General features: G+C 38.5%; 1 protein-coding gene across 2 annotated transcripts in view; it reads right to left on the bottom strand.

The window, feature by feature from the left end:
* The window catches only part of cfap20dc (CFAP20 domain containing), a 39826-nt gene extending 15887 nt beyond the window's left edge, over positions 1–23939 (bottom strand). Inside the window, exons 1-14 of one of the 2 annotated variants that reach the window (XM_039796393.1) lie at positions 23799–23939; positions 23568–23657; positions 22816–22909; positions 22650–22722; positions 19692–19806; positions 19412–19559; positions 18844–18990; positions 14541–14710; positions 14305–14413; positions 12469–12579; positions 12226–12357; positions 10642–10964; positions 2620–2967; positions 332–583 (exon numbers count right to left, since the gene is read on the bottom strand). In XM_039796393.1, the coding sequence (XP_039652327.1) occupies positions 332–583; positions 2620–2967; positions 10642–10964; positions 12226–12357; positions 12469–12579; positions 14305–14413; positions 14541–14710; positions 18844–18990; positions 19412–19559; positions 19692–19806; positions 22650–22722; positions 22816–22909; positions 23568–23657; positions 23799–23819 (2133 nt within the window). In that variant the 5' untranslated portion in view covers positions 23820–23939. The remainder of the gene's footprint in view (positions 1–331; positions 584–2619; positions 2968–10641; positions 10965–12225; positions 12358–12468; positions 12580–14304; positions 14414–14540; positions 14711–18843; positions 18991–19411; positions 19560–19691; positions 19807–22649; positions 22723–22815; positions 22910–23567; positions 23658–23798) is intronic. The other variant, XM_039796395.1, reaches the window with a different exon arrangement.
* Positions 23940–25359: the final 1420 nt, after the last annotated feature.

Here is a 25359-nt window from a genome sequence, read left to right as displayed (position 1 = left end):
GGGGGAACTGTGGATATTATGCCAGTGTGCTTTTAAAAGCTGTAAGAGGCCAATTAATGTGTTTCTATCTCCATAATCTTTTGTAATGCAGAAAACACGCTGGAGAAAGAGGTGCATTAGTACTTCATGGTGGCATAAGTTAGGGTCTTGAAATGGAAATTAACAAGTGAGAGGATCCACCAGGGTCAAAAAAATTATTCCATTCAGGAGATAGAGAGAGGGACAACGTACTAATGATTGTAAATATTAGCTGAGCTGCACATCAGTGTTGCTCGTTAGTGAAGAATCAACAATAAAAGATCAAGTAGTAGCAAAGGATGATAGTACAAACCATGGAGATGTGGGTCCATGTAGATGCATCATCACTGCTCATGCTGATGCTGACATTACAGTGGTGGATCTGAGATGCACTGAGGCCCGAGGCTCTACATTCATCTTCCTCCTGCTCCCTTTTAAGACTTGCCAGCATTCGAAGCTCGTCATCATCATCCGCATGCATTCGTAGACTGCTAAGCAGGTGTAAGTTGTTATCGCTGGAGTCAACAGGCTTCAGTGTGTTGTCTTCTTCCTTTAGAATGTTCACCTGTACAAAAGAAGAAGAAAATACTTATTTGAAAGCAATCCCAATGACAATGCCTTGCACTTGTCACAGTCATACATACACACTTGATCCACAACAAAGTAGAGTAAATCGTAAAACAGCAGACAGTAGTCCGAGACAGAGCTCAAGGCAGTGCTGGACATAATTCTTTGTTTTGACCCTCTTTTAGAGTGGCTAAGCAAGCTAAAGAGAGTGCTATGCTAACTTGATTTGTGCAAAGAGGCCTGGCATTTTCTTGGTGTTGAATTAATGGCAGTCAATAAACCAGAGCTGCAGGTAGGGAAACAAACTCCTTGTCATATTTCTCTGACAACCTTTCAGTCAAAGCCTTCACTGCATGCTGCCTGCTGAAGTCGGCACAAATCAGTAGTCAAGCGCTGCACTGATGAAGGATGCTGGGACATGTCTCAGCAGTGAGTTGCGTAAATGTAGAAAGCAACAGCCAAGTGACAGATCTCCCTTCAGACCTTGAGATCGCTCCAGTTGACTATCCTCTGATCCTGGATCTTTTCAACTGGAGCAGCGGCCAACCTCAGTTTGTAGTAGACTGTAGTCTGATCCTTCTCAGCACGGCATTACACATTTTTACTTCAAGTCCTCCATCGCTGTCCAAATCAGCAGTGATCACATATTACCATGAGCAAAGACAGCTAAACAGAATACCACCAGAGCTTGAAATGAATTGAGCCAAGCCCATCTACTGAAGACTTGAGGACGCAATGATAGTCACTGTAAACAAACACTTTAGAATGTATTTTAATCAAACTAATGTACATTCAATAAAGCTGCATTCATCAAAAACAAAAAACATTCACTGTGTTTATATAATTGTAATGTGATCTCCAACAACTCCTGACAAAAATATCTCGATCTTTGGTCGAGCCTTCTAGATGCTCAACTTTTTTTGGCTAGACCGCAGCAAAGCGGGGGCCAGTCCTATAAATACGAAAAGTCTGTCACTGAGTGAAGAATTAAGTTACACACATCATTTAGTTCAGTTCCTTAGCATGTTTGCTTTTTGTTGTTGTCAATAAAATAAAACCTTCGGCCCCAATTCCATTTCTTCACATTGTAGTAACCAACAGACAGAAGGGAAATGTCAGAGAAGTGAAGGAACAGTTAATGAGAGAGGGAGGGAGAGAGAGAGAGAGAGAGAGAGAGAGAGAGAGAGAGAGAGAGAGAGAGAGTTTCTTCCCAACTGCTGGTATGTTAAAAATTGTAATGGGATGCAACCTAGGTCTGTTTTTCCAAAGTAACGCAACCATTGTGCATTGGCATGTGACTGAAATATGACAATAACACTTTAGATGAGTAATCCAGAACAACAAATTGTTGAAAATAGCATTGATTATATAGTTGAATTCATTAAATTAAAGCAGCCCTTAATTATTTGTCTCAAACTAAGCTTAACCATGTCATGTAATATGCCATTTCAAATAGCTAATCACAAGACAAGGCCGAGCTAGAGTGGGCTGGGAACTGGAATAAGGAGGGGAACATTGATTGAGTGACAAGACAACGGCAGGAAGAACTGACAACACAAAGGCAGGCTGACGAGGCTAGACACAGCACAGGTGTACAAGGGAAGACATGCTGGGCAGGGCTCCAAGGACACATAAGGTACACATACACACATGAAACAGAAAACTCCAAAACACTAAATCCTCTAGAAACTAAGAGTAAATGAAACTAAATAAATACTGTCACACGGTCTAATACACAGAATATTACCTACAAAAAGTCCAAAGGCCTCTGCCCATAAAGCAGGACCATGACAGATTAGATCTTTTCACAAGGACATACAACTTACAGACATCAGTAATGCAAAGTTCTTGTGACATAAACATCTTTGTTTAAAACATTCATTCTTCTCAATTCTAAGAAGTGTGCTTGCTCTTGCTCTTTTCATGTTTATGTACTGTAAATCTATATGCTTGTCTCTCTATCACACAAAACATAGAGCCATAGCAGTCTGCATGAGACCTATTGTTTGTTAAAATTGTAGATAGAAGCAGTACCTTGTGCTGTGTGGAGTAGTCTATTTTGACTTCTTGCAGAAGTCTTCTTGAAAGCGATACACTGCTGTTCTCATCCAGAACGTGGTTCACAACCTCTGATCCACGTGGGCCACACTTGTGTTCCTGTCTGCTGGGTGTCGCACTGGGTGAGAGGCAGCGTGTGGGGGCGATCCCAACTGGTTCAGCTCTCCCACTGGATGGAGAATGCATACCGGTGGTAGCTGGACTGAGCTCCTTTGGTGTTGTTTTGTCCATGTTATGAGATTCAGGATGGACTTCAAGTTGCCCATCCAAGGTTGGACTGGGAGATCTGGGAGTAGCTGGGTTGAACTTGGTGTAGCTCTTATCCTGAAATGTTGATTTAAAATGATTGTAAAACACACTGTTAAAAGGATGGTTAGTCATGGCAAAGAGTATACGGTAGACGGTTTTTAATGTTACCCGAACACGATTGATGTGTGCTTAATAAAACACAATAGTGAGATGGCAAACAGTCATTGGGATTGACCAGGTGTTGGTGGCTTAGCTTTAAATTAACCTCACATTTAAAAAGGGTAATGGCATTCTTTTTAAGTCTGCTAATCCTTCTTACCTTCAGATCCAAAGTTAACACACAGTGATGTAGTTCACAATGTGGCGCCTACCAATCAGGTTACATAACAAACACTCACCCTTGTAGACTTGAAAGGTACGTGATTCTGAACAGTTTGTAACTTGCTGATTTACTGAGGATGGCAGCTGGATACAACAGTAACAATACATTCCGATTGTGACCCAGTTTTATAGCGGGGAAAAAACGTCCATGGAAACTTAAAAAATAAATAAAAATCCTGCAGCAAAAACCACTTCTGTCACCGACAACACAAGTAAACCAAATGGCCATTCTTAGAACCCCACATTAATGTAAGTGTAGTACTGTAGATGCATACATAAACACAGATTGGCAGCACATGAAATTAGCCATACTGAAGAAAATATGATTGTTTTGGACCAAACTGAGCATATGTGTGGACAGAGCATGGTGATGCTGGAGAAAAAATTATGGGGACATTTTGAAACATTGTCTTTGCAGTAACTGTGTCACAACTGGAATCAATTTTAACTATCAAATCAAAGCAGACTTTAGCTGCTGTTGTCTATGAAGGAGAAAGCTGCAACATTTTCAGAGCCAATATTTAAGCCTACATGGGTTAATGTTTCATATTTTAAACATATATTTTTTGGATGAAGAGTTCCTTTAATGGCATTATTCAATCTGCATCATCTCAACTGTTTAACACTGACATTGAGAAGACCAATAATTGATAACTTGATTCAATATCTCAGTTTATATATATGTATATATATATATATATATATATATACAGTTTACACAGTTTTGATTAACCCTGTTTTCAAAAGAGAAATCCAAATTTTAAACACAAGCTGCTGTAATATCTTCCCAATTTTCACACCAGCCTTCGTCATTCTCCATAAAACACAAAAGGATCACAATTGTGGTATACTTACGGCCAGATTGCCAGCACACTTACACTTTTTAAAGTCATAATATAGATATTGTTTCTCATACATTAAACAGTTTGAAGCTTCCCTCAGAACTGCACTTTCCATCTCTTTATTTCTTTCTTCTGCGGTTTCTCTTCGAGGCGTTTTCTTTCATCTCTGAGCTTTGTTTTTGGGGTGAATGGCTACCATAAGCCCCTTGAGGTTTTTTTAATCTCACCTCCTGCATATGTTATTTGTTTTCTCTTTTCTTTCAATGCCTTATCATTTTCATAAGTCCAAGTGAATAAACAATGAACTACATGTATTATTGAAAGAACTTATATGGGTGTGGTTGTGAGCAGGTGGGTTTGCAGTGTGTGTGTGTATAAGTGTGTGCTAGCCTGTGTGTTAAGGGCATGTAGCAATGTGCTCTTTGGCTAGCATTTGACTATACAGTACAGTGGGGCAAAAACGTTTTTAGTCATCCACCAATTTTGCAAGTTCTCCTACTTAAAAAGATGAGAGAGGCCTGTAATTTTCATCATAGGTACACTTCAACTATGAGAGACAAAATGAGAAAATCACATTGTAGGATTTTTAATGAATTTATTTGCAAATTATGATGGAAAATAAGTATTTGGTCAATAACAAAAGTTAATCTCAATACTTTGTTATATACCCTTTTTTGGCAATGACAGAGGTCAAACGTTTTCTGTAATTCTTCACAAGGTTTTCACACACTGTTGCTGGTATTTTGGCCCATTCCTCCATGCAGATCTCCTCTAGAGCAGTGATGTTTTGGGGCTGTCGCTCGGCAACACAGACTTTCAACTCCTTCCAAAGATTTTTTATGGGGTTGAGATCTGGAGACTGGCTAGGCCATTCCAGGACCTTGAAATGCTTCTTACGAAGCCACTCCTTCGTTGCCCGGGAGGTGTGTTTGGGATCATTGTCATGCTGAAAGACCCAGCCACATTTCAGCTTCAATGCCCTTGCTGATGGAAGGTAGCCTGGATGCCAGCCAAACTTAGCCCCGCCCACAAAATTCGAGGTCGGGAAGTTCGGTCTGGAGTCGCTCCGTTGAGAAAGAATTATTGCCCGAACAGGATCTGTTCGGACCAATCAGATTGTCGGACAGATGATCAACAGTAACAGAATCAACCACGTCACCAAAGAACGCTTGGGTTGAATTTGTTGAGATGTGTAGATTCCACCATCGCATCTGTTACAGAAGATATCAACAGCGCATTCATTTTAAAATCCTCAGCGGAGGAGCCTCAACAACTGCCCGAAAGCACAGTAGCGTTATATGGTGGAGCGAGATAGAGAGAGACTGAAGAGAGAGAGAGCGTTATATGGTGGAGAGAGATAGAGAGAGACTGAAGAGAGAGAGCGTTATATGGTGGAGAGAGATAGAGAGAGACTGAAGAGAGAGAGAGCGTTATATGGTGGAGAGAGATAGAGAGAGACTGAAGAGAGAGCGCCAGCGGCGCTAGAACAAAGCGTGAATCAGAGAAATAAAACGTGTTTTCGCCGATTCATTTCTAGAAATGCGACTGTAGCAAGCATGTCACTATCACTAACGTTATCCACATTTATATTTACACGCAACAAATGATATATCCAGCTTCAAAAAGGTCTAAAAGTCGGAAGTTAGAACGAATGCATTGTGCAAAGAGTGGTTGCTATGGAGACGATACACAGTGTTGAGTTCTGTTGACAGCTGAGTTGAGTTCCGTTGCTCTGATTGGATGTAGGTCTATCCAATGAATGCAGAGGCATTTTTTTTCCTGGTTCGGTTGGAACACGCCCCATAATCACAGCCCAATGGAGCGGTTTCAGACTCACATTCTGACTAGAATCTGAGTATGACCACGTCAGGCTAGATGGAAGGAGGTTTTCACTCAAAATCTCACGATACATGGCCCCATTCATTCTTTCCTTTACACAGATCAGTCGTCCTGGTCCCTTTGCAGAAAAACAGCCCCAAAGCATGATGTTTCCACCCCCATGCTTCACAGTAGGTGTTCTTTGGATGCAACTCCGCATTATTTCTCCTCCAAACACGACGAGTTGAGTTTTTAATCAAAAAGTTCTATTTTGGTTTCATCTGACAATATGACATTCTCCCAATCCTCTTCTGGATCATCCAAATGCTCTCTAGCAAACTTCAGACGGGCCTGGACATGTACTGGCTTAAGCAGGGGGACACGTCTGGCACTGCAGGATTTGAGTCCCTGACGGCGTAGTGTGTTACTGATGGTAGCCTTTGTTACTTTGGTCCCAGCTCTCTGCAGGTCATTCACTAGGTCCCCCCGTGTGGTTCTGGGATTTTTGCTCACCGTTCTTGTGATCATTTTGACCCGAAGGGGTGAGATCTTGCATGGAGCCCCAGATTGAGGGAGATTATCAGTGGTCTTGTATGTCTTCCATTTTCTAATGATTGCTCCCACAGTTGATTTCTTCACACCAAGCTGCTTACCTATTGCGGATTCCGTCTTCCCAGCCTGGTGCAGGTCTACAATTTTGTTTCTTGGCCATAGTGGAGTTTGGAGTGTGACTGTTTGAGGTTGTGGACAGGTGTCTTTTATACTGATAACAAGTTCAAACAGGTGCCATTAATACAGTTAACGAGTGGAGGACAGAGGAGATTCTTAAAGAAGAAGTTACAGGTCTGTGAGAGACAGAAATCTTGCTTGTTTGTAGGTGACCAAATACTTATTTTACAGAGGAATTTACCAATTAATTCATTAAAAATCCTACAATGTGATTTTCTGGATTTTTTTTCTCATTTTGTCTCTCATAGTTGAAGTGTACCTATGATGAAAATTACAGGCCTCTCTCATCTTTGTAAGTGGGAGAACTTGCACAATTGGTGGCTGACTAAATACTTTTTTGCCCCACTGTACGTGTCATGAAAGCAGTTGCTATACTACTGCATAGTCCATTCTTTCAGTTATTATTGCTTTGTTTTGTTTTAATATTTCTCTATGTTTAAGAACAAACGTTAGCTCAAAAGAATTGCATGAAACTGATGCAACACCTTGAAAGATAATATTGCTCCAAGTTGAGAAATAAGAAACCTGCCATAAATGAATCAAAATCAAAATCAGGCCAACTTGTGTCAGATGGCTAACCACAGTCTGAATTATTACTATAGCCAGGTTGGAAGAATATAGTGGCTTAGCAAGCTGCGGCGATATGTTAAAACTGTCCTGTGACATAGAAGACTACAACCCTAACACTGTATTACTTCTTTAGCAATACATAATAACTACAATAACTACACACACATGCTCAGTACCTATACATGCACTAATGGAGAGATGTCAGAGTGAGGGAGCTGCCCATGGAAAGGCGCCCCGAGCAATTGGGGGTTCAGTGCCTTGCTCAATAGCACCTTGGCAGTGTCCAGGAGATGAACTGGCACCTCTCCAGCTACCAGTCCACCACCATACTTTGGTCTGTATGGGGACTTAAACCAGCGACCCTCCGGTTCCCAACCCAACTCCCTACAGACTGAGCTACTGCCACCCTCTACTGCCAGCCCCTAGATCCAACGATTAGAAGTGAATGTCGAGGTTAATGGATTGTGTGAAAGTCATTCCACTTAACCATGCGCCGTGGACAACAAGAGAATGCTAACACACGGCAAACTAACACCAACGTGACTATTTAGAAACAGGTGGGCTATAATAAAAATAAGAGTAATAATGTCCATCAATCTATAGTACTTCCTGTGTCAACCTTCTGCTCCCTCTGTCAAGGACAAGAGACAAGAGCAATCAAAACAACAAGAAATACCACAACACACCAGAAACCTTGAAGGAGAGACAACTTAGTCCCCCGCCTGAAGAGAATTTAAAACATGAGGGATGTCAGAATCAAGAGAGAGAGTCTCCACCCCACATGGCAATTGTGTCCAAGTTGCACCATTTATATAATCTGGATTTTATTCTTTTAACTGAAACCTGGTTATAATAGTAGAATATACTGTAGTAGAGTAAAATAGTAGTAGTACACCAGTTCTTATTGAGTCCGCCCCTCCAAACTTCCCAAATTCTATCAATGTTTCTCAACCTGACAGGAAAGGCGGTGTTGCTGCTATATTTAAAGACTAATTTCAATGCAAGCAGTTATCATGTGGTGATTTTTTTCTCCTCATTTGCACTGTGTTGAAAGGTACACCAAAAATCCTGTTGTTAATAATTTGAATGACCAAGTTTTGTTGGATTGATGGATTTCATTATAGCTTTACTGAGCTGTGAACTTTTGCACATCCCCTCATCAATATTTTTGCTATGAGACCTTCTCGTAGGAAAATTAGCTCCATAACGCTACTAGAGGTCAAAAACTCCACAGAGAACCTTTAATGAACTTTCTTAGTTGATGTTTGTCAGTTTTGCCCTATGGGAAGATGTTATAATAACTCTAGGTATCCGACAATATGTATCCACCACATCTGGTTATCTAGTTGTGGTTGCAAACAAGTGGGGCTCTCGTTTTCTCCTCTGAAGAACTTCCAAAATGACCATCTCACAGAAAAGTTGTAGGTGGGAAGCCAGAAAACATAAAACTGCCCTAATTTCTGCTGGTAGTTTCAAAATAGAGTGCATTGCACTGGATCCAATTGCTTACTCTGCTTTCCCATAATGAAATGACATGCTTCTTTCTTCACCCTCTAGTCATAGTTCAAGTGATGGAAGCTAAATTTAATGTGTTAATTTGGAAAAGTGCTAACTTATACACCCACATCAAACACACTTTTAGTGTTATTTCATTGAGAACTGTTTGAATTAAATATTTGTGTGCATTCTGTTTTTTTCAACCTCAGCTGGTTGATATCAGTTAATTTCCCAGAATGCAGATGGACATTCCCTAAAAAGCAGAATTGGTGTTTTTTTTTTACATGCATAGGTGGACGGAGAAAATAACTAACTCTATAGACTCTACATAAGGCATGGCAACAACAAGTGAATTGTAGTTACAGTAAGACAGCAGGGTACAGAAGTTCTTTTGGAAAAAAATTAGAAAGTAAGAGAGAAAGAAAATATGCTGCACAATGCACACAATATTCTGCTAATCAAAGCCCAGACAATACTTTCCTATGGTTGGTGGTTATTTTTAGAAGTGTTTTGATAGTTCGTTATTAGGGCAGTGTTTGAAAAGGCTACGTGATGATTTGCCTTGTTAAAGGCATCACCTAGCCTTTTCAACCTTTTTCAACCTGTCTCACATCCTGTGTGTGTGTGTGTGTCGTACGATTTCTCCCTAGCTTGCCAAAAGCAGGTACTTATTTTTTTGTTTGTTTTGGGAAGTAGTACCAGGAGGCACTGCTGATAATACGCTAATAATAAGGTATTTTTGGCTTGTAAGCAATGTAAAATGGCAGCCAAGGAAAATGAAAAGGTTGTGCATGTTCAGCATAGGTGAAAAAACATTCTTTAAACAAAAAAGTAATGCAAAATCTAAAGACACATCACAACTCAAACTGCAGGTATAGTACCTGCAGTTTACAAAGGTCACCTGTAAAGAGAACACAGAACCTGTTTTACACTTACACCTGTTTTTCCTCTATACATGAACACCTGCACATGCACAGAATGTCAGTGGATAACAGTGAGTCTTGAGAAAAGCCCTGAGTTAATGATACTAAAGCCTGACATTTACTATTAATGTTTTAGAGAGGATTTTCTCCTCTTGACTCAATTACAAATACCCTGGAAATATGCTGACACAGTTGCATGTTGTCTATGTTTGGTACCATCAGTAATGCTGCAGTCTCTGGATATTTATCAACAAAAACAATAAAAAATGCAGCATCAAACATCAGATTTGACAAATGCATGCAGTTTTTTTTAGGTTACTGTGTTTTAGGGTGGATTTTGTCTTTAACGTGGTGCATAGAATACATTACTTTAATAGCATTTTTTTTTTTTCATTAAAACTAAACTAACCAGCTGCGCAACACAATGAGGTTCTTAAGTCTGAAATATCAAACTTGCTATAATGTTTTAAATAAGTAAGAGCAATTAGCATTCCTTTGATGTTAGTCATCTGTATACTCAGTTCAACCGTTGAATTTCCCTGCTCAGCATAAAGAAAACTACTGTTCTTTATTATAACTTCAGAACTATTAATACATTATCTAATGATAAATAACCCCACTGACCATTAAAGTTAATGTATTCTGAATCTGCAGTAAACGGCAACTAATCAAAATAAACTGAATCAAATCAAACTTTGGACATACTGTGGGATAGTGTAATACACTGAATCTTTGCTACAAAATTGAGATTAAATTAGAGCACACAAATCAGAATACATCCCTAAAATGGACAAATCATATTTTAGAAATCTGGTTTTTGTCCATACTGTTAGTGTATGTGTAACACAAGTTGGCTTAGTTAAGGCAGATGGTAATTAGTGTCAGGGGAAATATATCTTGTGTCATAGCAAAATACCATAAGATGGACTTAAAATGTGTGTGCATTTAAAGTACAGTGAGCATGTGTCTCTCCCCGAAAGCAGACATACCTCATCACTTTCACTGCCGATAAAGTCATCCTCAGGCTGGGCCTCATACCGCCTCCCACTTTTGCTCTGAACCTGATCATCTCCCAGCTCCATCTTCTCCTGGTCACCCTGGCCTTGCCCTCGTTTGGGTAAGTGTGGCTGGGAAAAGAAAGTGAACACCTCCTCTTGCAGAGTGAGCTGGGGCTCTGACCCTTCATTATTCTCCCAGCTGCTCCAGACCTGCAGGTCACAAGACAAACCTGGACAGATCGAGCAGGAGAGAGACTCTGCTGGTGTGGGAGCAGCTCCTGAACTTTCCTTGGCGGGAGCGCATCTACACTCATCTAAATAATAGATTATAGAACAAAATCCAAAACAAGACAGCAGGGGTTAAAACAGTGAGCAATAAATCCTTTTCTAATTTGGTCATTATGTGACTAATGCCATTCTAATTTCATTTGATTATATGCACATAATCATTCATAATAACAATATGCAAAATTGTAATGAATTCCACTGCTTGCCAAAAGAGAACATTAATTTCTTCTGTACTGACATTTTTGTAGGTTTTGTTAATAGCCCTGCTATGTTAATACCTTAATGAGAATATAACAATATAAACAACATAATCAGTAGTGAGAACAGCAGTTTACTGCAAAGTTGTCACTAATGAAATGACAGCTCTGTACAAACATCCTTAAAAATAACATTTTCCAAGCAAATATTGCTTCCATTCTGTTTTAAGCCTTTCCACTTTTGTTAAAGTAGAAACAGAACATCTTACAGTAGTGTTACAATATATGACACCATGTTCCTGAATATATGGTTACAATCTTTTAAAACCTTAAATGAAAGATGCATCCATTCATGTCCATCCTTAAACTCCACGATGGGCCTGAGATCAAAGAAAGAGACACCTCTATCTGAATGAGTGAGCACATTTGAACCTCTCCACAGTATAATCACTTTCTCTAATTGCCCACTGTGTGTCAAACCCTGGGCTCGGGAGACGTCCCTCTGACTTTTATTTAATGTGCCACATTACCATTAATGAACCAACTACGTTCTGTCTGAGGGCAGAGCTGCAGCAAAGGAGTGTATTGCTGTGGAGAAATCCATAAATGAGCTTTCAGAGCATGTGCACTCATTTTGCGAGGACAATGCTGGTGTAGGTGTGTGTAAGTGTAGGTGTGTGTGTGTGTGGGGGATTTCTTGGGCTGGAGTAGGAGTAGATACTCCTACAAAAATCCTGCAAATGGCCTTGACGTTGGCTATGCAAAATTAAAAAAGGGGAACAAAAGCGATGGTGTATGCAGCATAAAATGAGGCTCATTAAAATTCATGCAATATTTTGAAGTGATTTAATTTATAAATGAAGAGCAGAAGTAGGTATTTTTCTCAAGTATAAGGAGCTACTTGGTAAAATCAGAACATGCAAAGTAGACACCAATATCACTCAATATGCATATTATTCTCTTTTGTGCCATCCCTCGCAGTCTTTTTAGACATTTTTAACCATCACTCAGTCTGAAAGTGCACGTCTTCTTCTGCTGCTGCTTCCTCCTGTCATGCTCCCTGTCTATTCACAGCAGATGTGAGCCTCACCTGCTGTTTGGTGCTTTGTCTTTTCTGTTAGGGTCAGATGTTGTTGCTTGCTCTCTTGCCTACTGGGTGGGGGCGTGCACTTCTCCCTGGTTTTACTTCTCTTTCTGTGGCCAGGTACAGCATCTGGAGAGGCTGTTAACCAGAATGAAACACCTTACCACATTAAACTATGATACATTCACCAAATCATACTGTGTATTGCAACATACACAGAGAATATAAGATGGAGTGCTCACAGCTTACCTGACAATGGTAGCCTCTCTCTTCCAGCACTGTAGACCCGTGGCTTCTTAGATCCCGGCTTGTCAAACACTCTGTCTTTTGGGGGATGGGGCTGTAAACTGCATGGTGTTCCTACAGTACATGCAGTACTTTCAAAATTAAAAAAGCTTTATAACACAAAACAGTCAACCAACAATGTTATTATAGCTTGCCAGCAGCATATCTGTGAACTGATAATGCACTATGAAAATCCCTAGTAATGAAGGCATTTCAGTAACTGAGCTTCTTACATTCATTCAGTGCAGGGAGAATACATCCAGCTACATTATATTCAGCTGAATTAAGGAATTTTAATCATCGGTTTTTGAATTCAGTCATGCTCAAAGGATGGCATTTTACCAACTGTAAAAGCTGTTATTAGATGCTTGGGAGAACATACTCTGTCAGAGCTGGGCTCGTGTTTTGGTGGTTCCCATGTAATACATTTAGCTATGCACAAGAATAATAGGGTGCATCATTCTTAAGGCTCTAATGAGAGGAATACAGTGTGCACTTTTACAGCATGCAGTACACTTAAGTCATGCAGCTATAACGCATGCCAGAAAATAAAAAAAAAGAGGAATGATTTTCATCTATAAAGATTCTCATTCACCCAGGGCACAAGATATTTGGAGGTACTGAGTCAAAGCCAACTAGACTCACTAGCAAGTCTTCTGGCTCCTCATTCTCTAAATAAAGTGGCAAAGTCAGTGTCACTAAATTTTTTTCTATTTACATATCATTTATGTTTAGTAAATAACATTAATTTCCATGTCACCTAATCAGTTAATGAAATTGACACTGAACAGGAGCAAGATGAAACAACTTCACAAACCCAACAACACTAATGTTTTCTTAGTTGGAGAATGTGAAAAATTGGTATTCACGCTCTGTACTTAAAACAATGTTTGGTAGCATTATGAACTCTTCTTAATAATCAATAATTATGATTGCTGACACTTGTGCGAAAATGTGAGCATAGAAAATAGGTATTGCTCTTTCCAAATAACATTCTTTAGCTACAGGACTCAACTGTCATATTAAAAAATATATATTTCTGTCCTGGGTTCAGCTTTTTTTTGGTTCAATTTCACAGTTTCTGCTCCTTATTCCTGCCTATCAGTCATTTAGTAAAAAAATAAATAGCTTATATATATATATATATATATATATATACTGGTCCACCAACTCACTCTCTTTGCCAAATTGTCATACATGTGCCTTATATATGCCTCCCTGTCAGCTCCCTGTCTGGCTCCATTTGCCTTAACTGATTGCTTACCAATTATTGACTGCACTTTTTTAAAAAGACCAAGTAATCTGCCTTTCAAGATAACTACTCTACATCTGCATCCTACTTCTGGGTCAACATTACAACTTAGACTATAAATAACAATTTCTTTCTTTCTTTCTTTCTTCATTCCCATTATCTGCTTCCCTGTTGGCTGCTTCTCATTGGGGTACAGAGAGAGTGGCAGCTTCCATATTTGGCCAGATAACCAGAGGATGGTTAGCATGGCAAGCCCATGCACCACAAACAATAATTTGGACCCAGATATGTACAGTACCTTGTACCAAAATACACTATTTACAACCAGCTTTGGTTCCATTTTTCTACGCAGCCTTTCATCATTGAATTTAAAGTCCTCATCATACTGTTCATGTAAGTAAGTTAGTATACAAAGACACAAACAAGAATGAAAAGACTGATAAAAAGTGATTTGGTGAAATAATAGCTGATTGTGGCATGTATAGGTGTCGGACGCATGCAGACAAGATAAAAAAAAAACACTATGAACTCTTATTATTCAAATCTACCCTCAAGAAGAATGTGGGAAGGTTCTCCGTGTGATAAATTCTCACTCAGCCTGGCAATGCTCTCACTTTCTGCAGTCATTTTCTGGTTCAATCTACTGGACGGAGATCCCTGTGGGGAACAGCAAAAGAAGAAAAACTATGTTATGTTTTACTATTTTTTTACTATAAATGTTTTATTTTGTACGGTAATGTACAGTATATAGGGATATATGTTATTATGGAATTCATGAGGTTACCGTATTAGAGATAAAGAGTGCACTTCCTTCCATTCCGTCTGAGGCTGCACTGCTTCTTCCAGTTTGAGGGGGTGGCCCTGAAACCCTGAAGCCTGAGGCTGTGTGTAAGACACCCTGTGGCCTAGATCGTCGATAACTGGTTGATCTGGCAGTGGTAGACTGATCAGGAACTGCAAAGAAATTCCCATTATACATTGACTATTATAGATCTTTGTTGTTTGGATAAGATTTTATTTTCTGACATGTATTATGCTCATACACTATCTAAATAGAGACTGTAGTTACTAAATCCTTGCACCTCAACTACCTGGTAAATAGGACTGGATTTTTTAAAGCATTTTCCTTAATCTGTCAGTCATGTTAATGATCAATTAGCCACAGCAACTTCCCAAGGTTAGAAAGTCACATCAGAAAGTCACGTTTTATATAGATAACATGTTTTTTTTTTTAAATGCAGGCTTACAGCCAGTTCAATGTGAAGGCCTCAGACCAGTATTTTTTAAATCAGTGAGAAGCAGCTAGCCACAAAGCCCTTTCAAAGTTACTTTTTTGCTGGACCGTTGGACCAGCCCTACAACCTCAAAACTCTGTCCCTCTGTCACTGAGTGATGAAGTTCCACCATTGGTCGGATTGAGTGTGATGGTGTTTCCCCATTGGCCATTGCCCTTTCAACCTGCACTGGCGCGACACAGGCTTTTACCTCTGCTATCGCACATCAATCAGCTGATTAACTTCTTCAGTACACGGTGGATGTTGTTGTTGTTGTTGTTGATGTTGTTGCTGTCACCCATTTCAACCGTTCAAATACACAAGCTTAGCAGCACGTGCAGAGTAGGCTACATGCAGATGAATGGCACACCACCACGTTTGTTTGTGTACACGTGCATGTGTGTGTGTGTGTGTGTGTGTGTGTGTGTGTGTGTCTGTCTGTCTGCTCATCTCTGTCACCTGTTCAGACACAAATGAATGTGTGGAACAAGTAGGCCTATGTAATTTAGAAGAAAAACAATCACAAACAGCAGTGACACAAGGCTATTTCTAAATAAATAAAGTGGATGGGCAGGTTTTGGATATTTCATCATGGAAAAATCGGCTGAATTGAAACTAGGAGAACAGCATATTGTTTATAATAGATTATCAGTTTGTTTTCTTGCAAGATTCGGTCTCAGATAAAAAATGTTGTTATGCTCTGAGGCTGTTTTGTCTGAGGCCGTTACGGTTTCAGCATGTTGACTTTATTTTTGACAGTTGACATTAACAATAACCGCCAGGGGGCCGAAAAAAAAACATGGCATCACATTAATTGAAAGATGTTATGGAGAGCACATATATTCAGCGTTTTCATTGCTTTCTTATTTTTAAATAAAAATTGTTTGGATTGTTTGGTTTCACTTTCAAACACAATGAAAAATGGTTTCTGATTAGTGTGCTTACATTCATGAATATGCCATTTGGCTAATAGTATAATAAGGTTGATAATACAATACTGGATTGTTTGAGCAGAAATGTGTAACCAAACAATATATATTCAACACTTTGGGTCAATGAGTGATCAAAGTATATGTCTTTTCACAAATTGTTTGAGTAACAACAATTCCAAAATAAATGTAAAAATGTCTTCAGGGTATATAGCACAAAAAGAATAACTGACATCCACATCTTTTTTTTAACATTTGCAAAAATACTTAAGAGGGATAGTATCGATACATACTCCTAAAAGACTCCTCTTTCACTTTGTTAGTAATCAAATATTTAGCAGGTAAAATCCAGTATTATATTATCAACCTTATTATTCTATTAGCTAAATGGCATATTAATAAGATTAAGATTAATGTATTTGTCTTTTGTTTTTACATAAATAAAGAAAATGAAAAGACTGTTCTCCACCAGCCAATTGCAGTGCAACAGGAAAAGACAATAATCATACAGACATACGTAAAAATGTATACATAGACTAAAATATATAAAACACATTTAAAAACAGTTAGAAGAGTTGGCAGTACAGTGTGTTAAAGTACTAGTATGTAGTTAGAAAATGCAAGTACTCCATTATTCATTGTGTTTGAAAATGAAACAAAATGAGAAGAACAATTTTATACTATAAAAATACAAAAAAGCAATCAATAAATAAATGTGATCTCTATAACATATTTTAACCCTTTGAACTCTGCAACAGAAATGGTCCACTAGTGACTACATTGGTATTTTTGCTTATTGTGATGTCATTTCTAGGAGTATCTTCAAATGTTTCATATCCCTAAAATAAGTACAACCTAAGCTAAAAGGTTATGTTAGTCAGTAAACCATCATAATTAATACAAGTATTACAATTGTGTCATAAAGAAAAAAATCTATCATGTGTTCATCAAATGTTACTAAATAAACACACAAAACATTCCTTAACGGCCTGACGCCTGAGACCCGAGGCAGAGGTCTGACGCTGTTTTATCTGTTTAATCTATCAATCTGCACCATATCATCATGTAAAAATAATAGGCGGCGGAGAAAGTCGTGATAAGGCCCCGAACTGACCCTGCTGTATCTGTGGTAGGGCTCATAAGGACCACCTCTGCTGATGATAACAGAAAAACACATTTTCTATCAGATCCTCATCAGAGCAGAGAGCAGATACTTTCATATCACAAAACACAGAGAATCGTCAAGATGATACCCTTTTATATATATCTGATGATACAGACAGAGCTGAGTTGGTTGTATTGAGAGTGAAGAAAAAGAAGTCACACTCCTTTGATGCAGCAGATTCAACACTCAGAAAATGACCCAGGTATAGGAGTCAGTAAATTTCAGTGCACTTCAAATCTGCAGATGCCAATAAAAGAATGTGGTAACAATATGGAATAAAATGAAATACATGATAGGTCATAGAATAAAATAAATATTTTCGGTGGTGATTCTGATCTGTGAAAATTCATTGACCTTGAAACAAAATGTCTTTTGGTCTATAATGTCATCACATGTTGTTTGCTGCTGCATGATAAAAACTGCTGTAGCTTACTTTTAACAATTTCTGACAGATTGGGTACTGAAGCAACAACATTCATCAACCAACTTCATCACAGTTAAATTGGATGCCTACTTTAATAGCAATCGTTTTAAATATGATTAGGAATGTTATGCTAATAATGCAGATGCTAATTATGAAAAGCTATTCCTTGTGTGTGGTTACTTCTCTCTTCTATGGGCATTACCGGTTGACTCAACATGACTTAGACAGCTGTCAGAACAAATAAATAAGCGCTGATAAAAAAGGCCACAGAGGCGGCGGAACTGGATTACTGGTGCATGTCTTTGTATATGAGGACATAATTGCAGCTCTCTGAGTACAGGTGAGGTGCAAAAGAACACAATAATGAGGACCACAGGAATTTCATGCGAGGAAAACAAATCTATTATCATCAGTCTCTTTGTGGGAAAACAACTGCTCTATGTGCAACAATTGCACCATGATGCTTCTCTATGTATATTAACCATTCCACTGGTAGATTATGGTAGACTGGGTAAACCCAGCCCGATCTGCCGGCGATTTGATATCGTCCTGCAGTTTAGGCTGGAAACCTGTACATTTATCTATCCTGCTTCCATTACACATTTGCGGGAACCAATCACAAACTGGCTTATCCACCTGGCGCGCTATTGGCGGGTTTAACATGATGACGATAGAGAAGCGAAGGCAAGCAGCTTTTTGTTTACATTCGACATGACGGCCACCGAAGTGCAGCAACCCGTTGATGCCGCTGCTGTTTTAAAAGATTTCAAAGGCAAGTTTTCTCTGAAAACAGAACAGAAACTTGCCCTGGAACAATTCCTACAAAAGAAGGATGTGTTTGCCTTACTACCGACCGGCGTTTTTTTTTTTTACTACCGATCGGCATTCACTCTGCCTCGCTCTGCAAAGTACGTCACCCGGATCGTTGGTCTGATTGGTTGAAGGACTATCCAATTGTGTACAGAGTCATTTGAACTATACCCGTTTATCACGCCTCTTGTGCAGAGAAAATACAGAGCAGACTCCCCAGATTAATGTTCAATCTTAAAAGATTGAGCTTAGTCTGGTGATAGCCAGACTAAGATTATGGCTAAAATACTGTAAATAAATGTAGTTAAGTTAAAAAGTACAATATCTGCCTCCAAAATGTAGTGGAAGTATAAAGTACCACAAAATGAAAATGCTCAAGTACAAGTACCTCAAAATTGCATTTAAGTATAGTGCTTAAGTAAATGTATTTATCTTCACCACTGTTTATTGATCAATTCACACTCCTATGATTTGCTCTTACCTACCACAGTCAGAGCTCAACAGTCCAGCCCTCGTATCTGCCTTCCGAAAATTCTCCATGTTCAACACCTGAGTGACATGGTTTACGTCTGCTGGGAAATGGCAACTGCGAGGGATCAAGTCCATGAGACCAGCTCCACGGAGAAACACATCTAGATTTTAAACAAGAGAAATATTTCAGATTTAGCCTAATCATAGAATAAACCAAAACACATCATCGTGACATATCATCACGCAACAGAGGTAACACTTTGATCAACAGAAAAATTAAAATGACAAGCTGTCTTTACTGGCAAGTAGTGGTGTGCACTGAGCAGCCAGCGCTGAGTACAGCTGTTGGCTCTGCTGAGCCATTTCAGAGTTCAGCAAAAAACACCACTGATCTCTCAGCCAAGTGTTCCTCTATCCACACACATACACACAGACTTTCATCTAAACTCAGAACAAATCTACTTAATGTGAAGACCACTGACTTACTCCAGTGCTTAGCTAGTATCTCTTAAATAATCATTCCATGGAGAGGACTTTAAGGTAAGATAGAAGATAAAACTCTGTTGTGACAATAATCATTACCATCATCTGACATTCCTGTAGGCTCTGTTTTCATGGTGAAGATTCTGCGGACTTTACAGGTAGCAAACAATGTGATGCCATCCAGTGTCAAAAACCCCTTGAACAGTTCACCGGTGAATGACACAAGGTCGATGCACAAAGTAGACCACTGCGACAACAGAAACAATATGATTTAAAAGAATCACTTAAAGATGCAACTCAATACCTACTTTAAGATATGAATACCAACGATACAAAAAAATACTAAAAGAATATGTCAAGGATGAGTCAGTATACTCACAATACTGCGTTTCAATCCTACAAAAGGTATCTTTGCATGCAAAAGTGTGGCAGACAACTCTTTATGTACTGTTGATAAGTGAAGTCTTCTTTTCAGGTGCTCTAAATCAGTTGTCCTGTGAATAACAGATAGCAGAACATAAACTATCACCAGCATCAATGGCATCATTAAGAAGACCTAGTCTGAGAGAGCCACAAGCTTTATGGGTATCTAAGGTAAGCCCTTAAATTTTCACTTTAATCTAGTGATGTGAAATCAGCTGTCATGACACACTTTAATGGAAGAACAGCACAGCAAGCAATATTTCCACAGAAAAAAAATTAGTTACGTAACTTTATAGTAAGAAATTATTAAACTTTTGACAGTATGTCCTCCTAGTTTTGTTTTTCTATATGGCTCCCATGACATAACAGAAATGTAACAAGAGCATCTATACTGCTTGAGTCTGTAATACATTGAATTGCCCATGAAGTGAATTCACACATGAAGCGTTTTGAGCACAATAAAAGACTTTAGGGCTGTACTCGATATTCAGAACATTACTGTAATGTAGCAGTAAACAACTATTTGCCGTTTAGCATGTTGTGAGTAAAAGTGAGCCAACAAAAGACAAAAAAACAACCTAATTACTTGCACTGAGACAAAAAATGCATTGGCCCACCTATCTTCAGCCAGGGTAGACCGTGATAAGCCCTATTTCAACGGTGGCGTATTCCTTTAAATATAGGCTTCTTCTTGATTGCAAAACTGTGTTTTATTGATCATGAGAATATTGGTAACTCACAGAGTGGAATTTTTCTTCTATCAATAAACATCCACACATTATACAATTTTTTTTACAAATTTGGCTTATTTCTTTGTAGATCACCTTGTAAAATGTACTGTGGCTGTTAAGGTAAAAGCCTTTGTAGCAAGTAGTTTCACAATATCTTAATCATAAAGTACAGTACATAAGTCATTTGTCATATAATACATTCTTCAGGTGCTCAAGGGGTTCTCATACTAGATGTTAACAAGTTGCTTTTAATGGTTTTTTTTTCAGTAGTCTAAGGGAAATTGATTCAATGATTACTTTCTATATTTCACGATACATTAGAATATTAACTATTCTCGGTAACACTTTATTTGAAGGGGTGTCCATAAGACTAACATGACCCCGTTATAACCATGACATGACACATGTCATGAACATGGAGTCTTTATGACTGTTGTCATTACGTGTCATTAGGTAAATTATGACACTTTTAATTCAAAGTTAGCATTGTTTGAGATGTTTGTGTTAAGACAACTTGACATTGACCAAGACAACAATCTCTGTGTTATGACAATATGCAAGAAAATATAACCTGTCAATGTCTTTGTTATGACAACTTGACATTAAAGGTGCAGTAGGTAAGACTTATAACTTAATGTCATAGTTGCTGAAACTGACACTATGTTTGTGTAGAACTACATGAAGCAGATAATAATAATAAAAAAAAAAATTCCAGCTACTCTGGCACCACCTACAGCCTGTAGTGTGATTTGCAAAAATCCACAGCTCCCTGTTCAGATCCTCCAATCAGGGCAAGGGGGGGTGTCTAACTCTGTGTCAATCCCTGCTCATGCACATGCATTCATTTTTTTTTTTTTTTTGGGGGGGGGTTGTGGGGGGTTTTTTTGTTTTTTGTAGAGAGGGGACTGAGAAGTTGTCGATGTTCAAATTTTTTGGCTAAGTCATGGATCTTCGCAATCCTACCTACAGCACCTGTAACCTATACAACATAACCTGCCACAAATATGTCATAGATGGCCTAATTATCTTTAACTTTAACTTATAGTGCGCAACCTTTATATTAATGAACGTCTGTTACATTCAAGCAATTGCCAAAAGCTGAAGATGAGATGAAAAGCTAATTAAGACTATCAGCTCCACAAAACTCTCTCTGTATTTCTCAGTATGGCTGAGAAAAAGCAACAGCAACAGTCAGCGTTGGAGACAAAGAAGACATAAAAACTACAAGATAAAGTACAAGTAAACCACCATTTCCTCCTTGCGTTACTAGCAACTGGTGGGGGAGGGGTGGGGGTGGTGCATGACCAACGAAGTCTTGCGTCGTGTGGACAGTGTTGTTGTCATTACTTAGAATTCCACATAGGGGCGACAGAAACTATGCACTATAGCTTTGAAGAAACTATTTAGCTTTATGTGTTAACATTACATTAAACTGTCATAAGTGGTTGGTTTTTAAATTGGCTGTCATGAGACCATTATAATTGTGTCATGATTATTTTCCTTGACCTCAAGTAAAGTGAAACAATTTGGACTTGTCAGAAGGATGTCATAAAGCTTGATTACACTGTCTGTCAAATGCTTTTATAACAGTGTCATAATTAATTCCTTTGACCTCAAGTAAAGTGGAACCCTTTGGACTGTCATGTCAGTCTTATGCACACCCCTTCAAGTAAAGTGTTATCATGTAACAAAGTGCTAATTTACTCTATCAAAGATTACTGTAGCTACCATATTGAGCCACACTAAAAGTAGTCTCGCTTTACCAGACCCTCCTCCACCGCGGTGCTGCAGAGGAGGATCTGGAGAGTCCACACAGCATTCTGGGATGGGAGAAAAATGTGCTCTGGTTTATTGTCATTTCTTTAAACCAATTACAATCGCTATGCGACGCACAGAGCAACGGCGCCTCTAGAAAATAGCCTCAGTTTTGGTGGAACATGTGTATGCCCAAGGCAACGGCTATCCAGCCTAAATGAGTAAAATCCGGCGGAATTTCCGTCGGCAAAGGAGCAATCCCGGAAGTGGAAAGTCAAGCATATAGACTACACTAACAGTAATACAAGTACTTTCTCAACAACAGAATTAAAGATGTATTGAGATCTACAACAGTCCATGCTCTCACAAATGTTTTTCTAGGTAGTTGCCATGTAAAAAAAAGAATTATAAAAAATTGCTATACTTACACAAGCTCAATGGAAAAATCTTTACATGGGGGAATATTGACTTGAAGGACCAAGAATCTTTGAAGAAGTCCAACTAAGAAAAAACAAACAGGCAAATAAGTGAATTACTATTAACATCTGCATAAGAAAATATAATTTATAAATGGGTGCAAGTGTGGTGACTTACGTGACATTTTCCCATTCTCTGGCATTTGCATCTTGACTGTCTGGCTGCTACCCTCCAGGCAGTAAACAAACCCTTTGACTTCTTTATTGTACTCCTAAAATAAAAAAAAACAATACACAAAAGGCCTTGCTAATTCTAAGGCATTGCTAAGTTATAATGAAGTGTGCACACGTTTTTGTGTGAGCATAACAAGGTTTGAAATGGAAAGGCTATGTGTCAACAACAGCTCTATTATGAAGTGTTCCTGGCATCTTCAATAAAAATATCACAAATCACAATTTAAGAGACTAAACACAAGTTTACTTTTTTACTGATAACATGAGTTTGTATTTTCCTTCATTTTGACAATTTAAAACACATCTCTCAGACAATTTGTATAGTGTGCTGGCATCCCTAAATCAGATTTACGGATGTAACGTAAACGATGTCACCCATGGGAACTTGTGTAGGTAACAATGTAGCCCTGCTATAGTGTAAGTTTACAGGCTAAAGTTCAATTTGTATGCACTTCATCCAGGGGGGTTAATTCAGCCATGCGGTAATCATTCAGACCGTGTTATGTTTTTATTGGACTGCATTGTATTTGTTGTTGTCTATTTCCTGGCCCTATGTGGTAGCTTGACGTAGCTGGATATGGCTAGCTAGCTAGCTAGTTAAATTGATTAATGTGCAATAGTGAGCGCGAGTTATCACCAAACAATAGGCTAGCTATAATGTTATAACGTAGCTAAATAGCAGCTCTGAAAACTCACCTTATGTATGGATGACGGACCTCCGCAAAGTTTCCATTTTTCTACAGGGTCTTTTCCTTGTCCACTAAAGATCTCAACCACAGATCCACCCTGCGAGAAATGGGATTATAGTTTTCACTATTTGCCTGCAGCCAACGTTAATGTTATGCTACATCAAGCTAAAGCTACTTTTAGCCTAAAAACAAAACATGTTAGCTATTTACAAAGAGCGTGGCTTTCAAATACACTTACCTGAAAAAAATTCCGAAACATTATATTTGTCGTACGAGTTAACCCAGTTTTTACTATCTGTTTACATTAACGTTACCCCAAACCTAGCTAGCTATCTAATCCCTAGATATAGAACAACTACAAGCAAGTAACCAGTTTTAGCTAACACAGGATATGTCTCCATGGTTACCTGACGCTACAGTAGCCACCATCAACCGATGACAGTCGAACGGTTAATATCATAGACATGGTTAATATCATAGATATCTATATCCATGGGCTGAGTCAGAATGCTGCGGTAACGTAAGTTCTGAACAAATGAATACATATTTAGAAATAACGTTATTTTCACTCGTAATTTGCATTGTGACAGGTGCTTTACTGTGCGCGTCCATGGCAACAACATTAAAACTAACAGATCCAGGTGTTTAATCTATTTGAAATTCATTTTTATTCAATTCCAGCAGTTTTTATTTTTTAAAAAGGTTGACAATCTGCTTTTGATTCACTATTTAAAAAAAATCCCAAATGTGATTGTATTTCATATTTCCTGTTTTCTTTTTTTTTTATCACAAAGTATATCTGTCAATAAAGACAGACAGGGCAGTTAGGTGACTGAATGAGCAGACAGGGCAGTAGTCTTGTGTAGAATAGCTGTCATTTTTTTTAAACTGTTGATAGTAAATGTTTTCTCTCTTAACTCTCCAATCGCATGACTGCTCAAGAACAAAATATAAGTTTTTCATATAGACAATCATTACAGGATTCATAGAGTGTGATAGCTGATGTTTTAATATTCATCATACCTAAAGATGTTGTTAAAAAAAAAATGATAAAAATAGATTAAAGTTGTATCTTCTCTTGAAATGCAATAATCCATTATTGTGTCATTGTTGCTTGCTTTGTTTACCCTGGCAGCAGGGCTATTATGAGATCAAAAAGATGTCTTTTTAATTAGCTACTGAGGGAGACCACATCCGGAAGTACATCGGTATGGCCTACCGTTCAACATTTTTTACATGTATCTCACTTCAAACAATGTGGTCTCAGTTATTTATGGATATAGAACAAAAGACACCACACAAAAAAGAAATCTGTCCAGTGACATCTATGGCTACTATGAGTTTTATTGTTCTTGAACAAGCACCACTACAACATTGAATATCACTGTCCTCATTTGCATTTTCAGGGATTTGTTTTTGTGTTCAAGCTCGCTGTAGTGATACCAAAAAAGCTCTTCTGATGTTGTAGCAAAAACTAAGCATTTCTGTCCTTTTTCATCTTCAGGATGAATGATGACAATGCATCATAGAAAAGGGGAATAGGATGCCAAATCTTCCACATCTTCCATGAGTTGGTGATCTTGTCTCAACCATTGTTGCCTGGTTATGTTATACAACATCTCCTTTAGCACACATAGGCCTATGTAACAGCAATAGATCAAAATTTGATTTTCTATATGATATCACTGTATCTATAGATGGTGTCAACTCTGCAAAGTATAATTAATCTTCCTCTCATGTGCGGTTTGAGTTGTTTTGGCTGCTTCTCATTGCACCAGTTTGACATTCACAGTATTGTA

Source organism: Perca fluviatilis, chromosome 4 (genome assembly GCF_010015445.1).
Source record: "Perca fluviatilis chromosome 4, GENO_Pfluv_1.0, whole genome shotgun sequence".
Lineage (NCBI taxonomy): Eukaryota > Metazoa > Chordata > Actinopteri > Perciformes > Percidae > Perca > Perca fluviatilis.
Note: the sequence above shows the minus strand (reverse complement) of the source record. Positions and strands in the feature narration are given on the sequence as shown.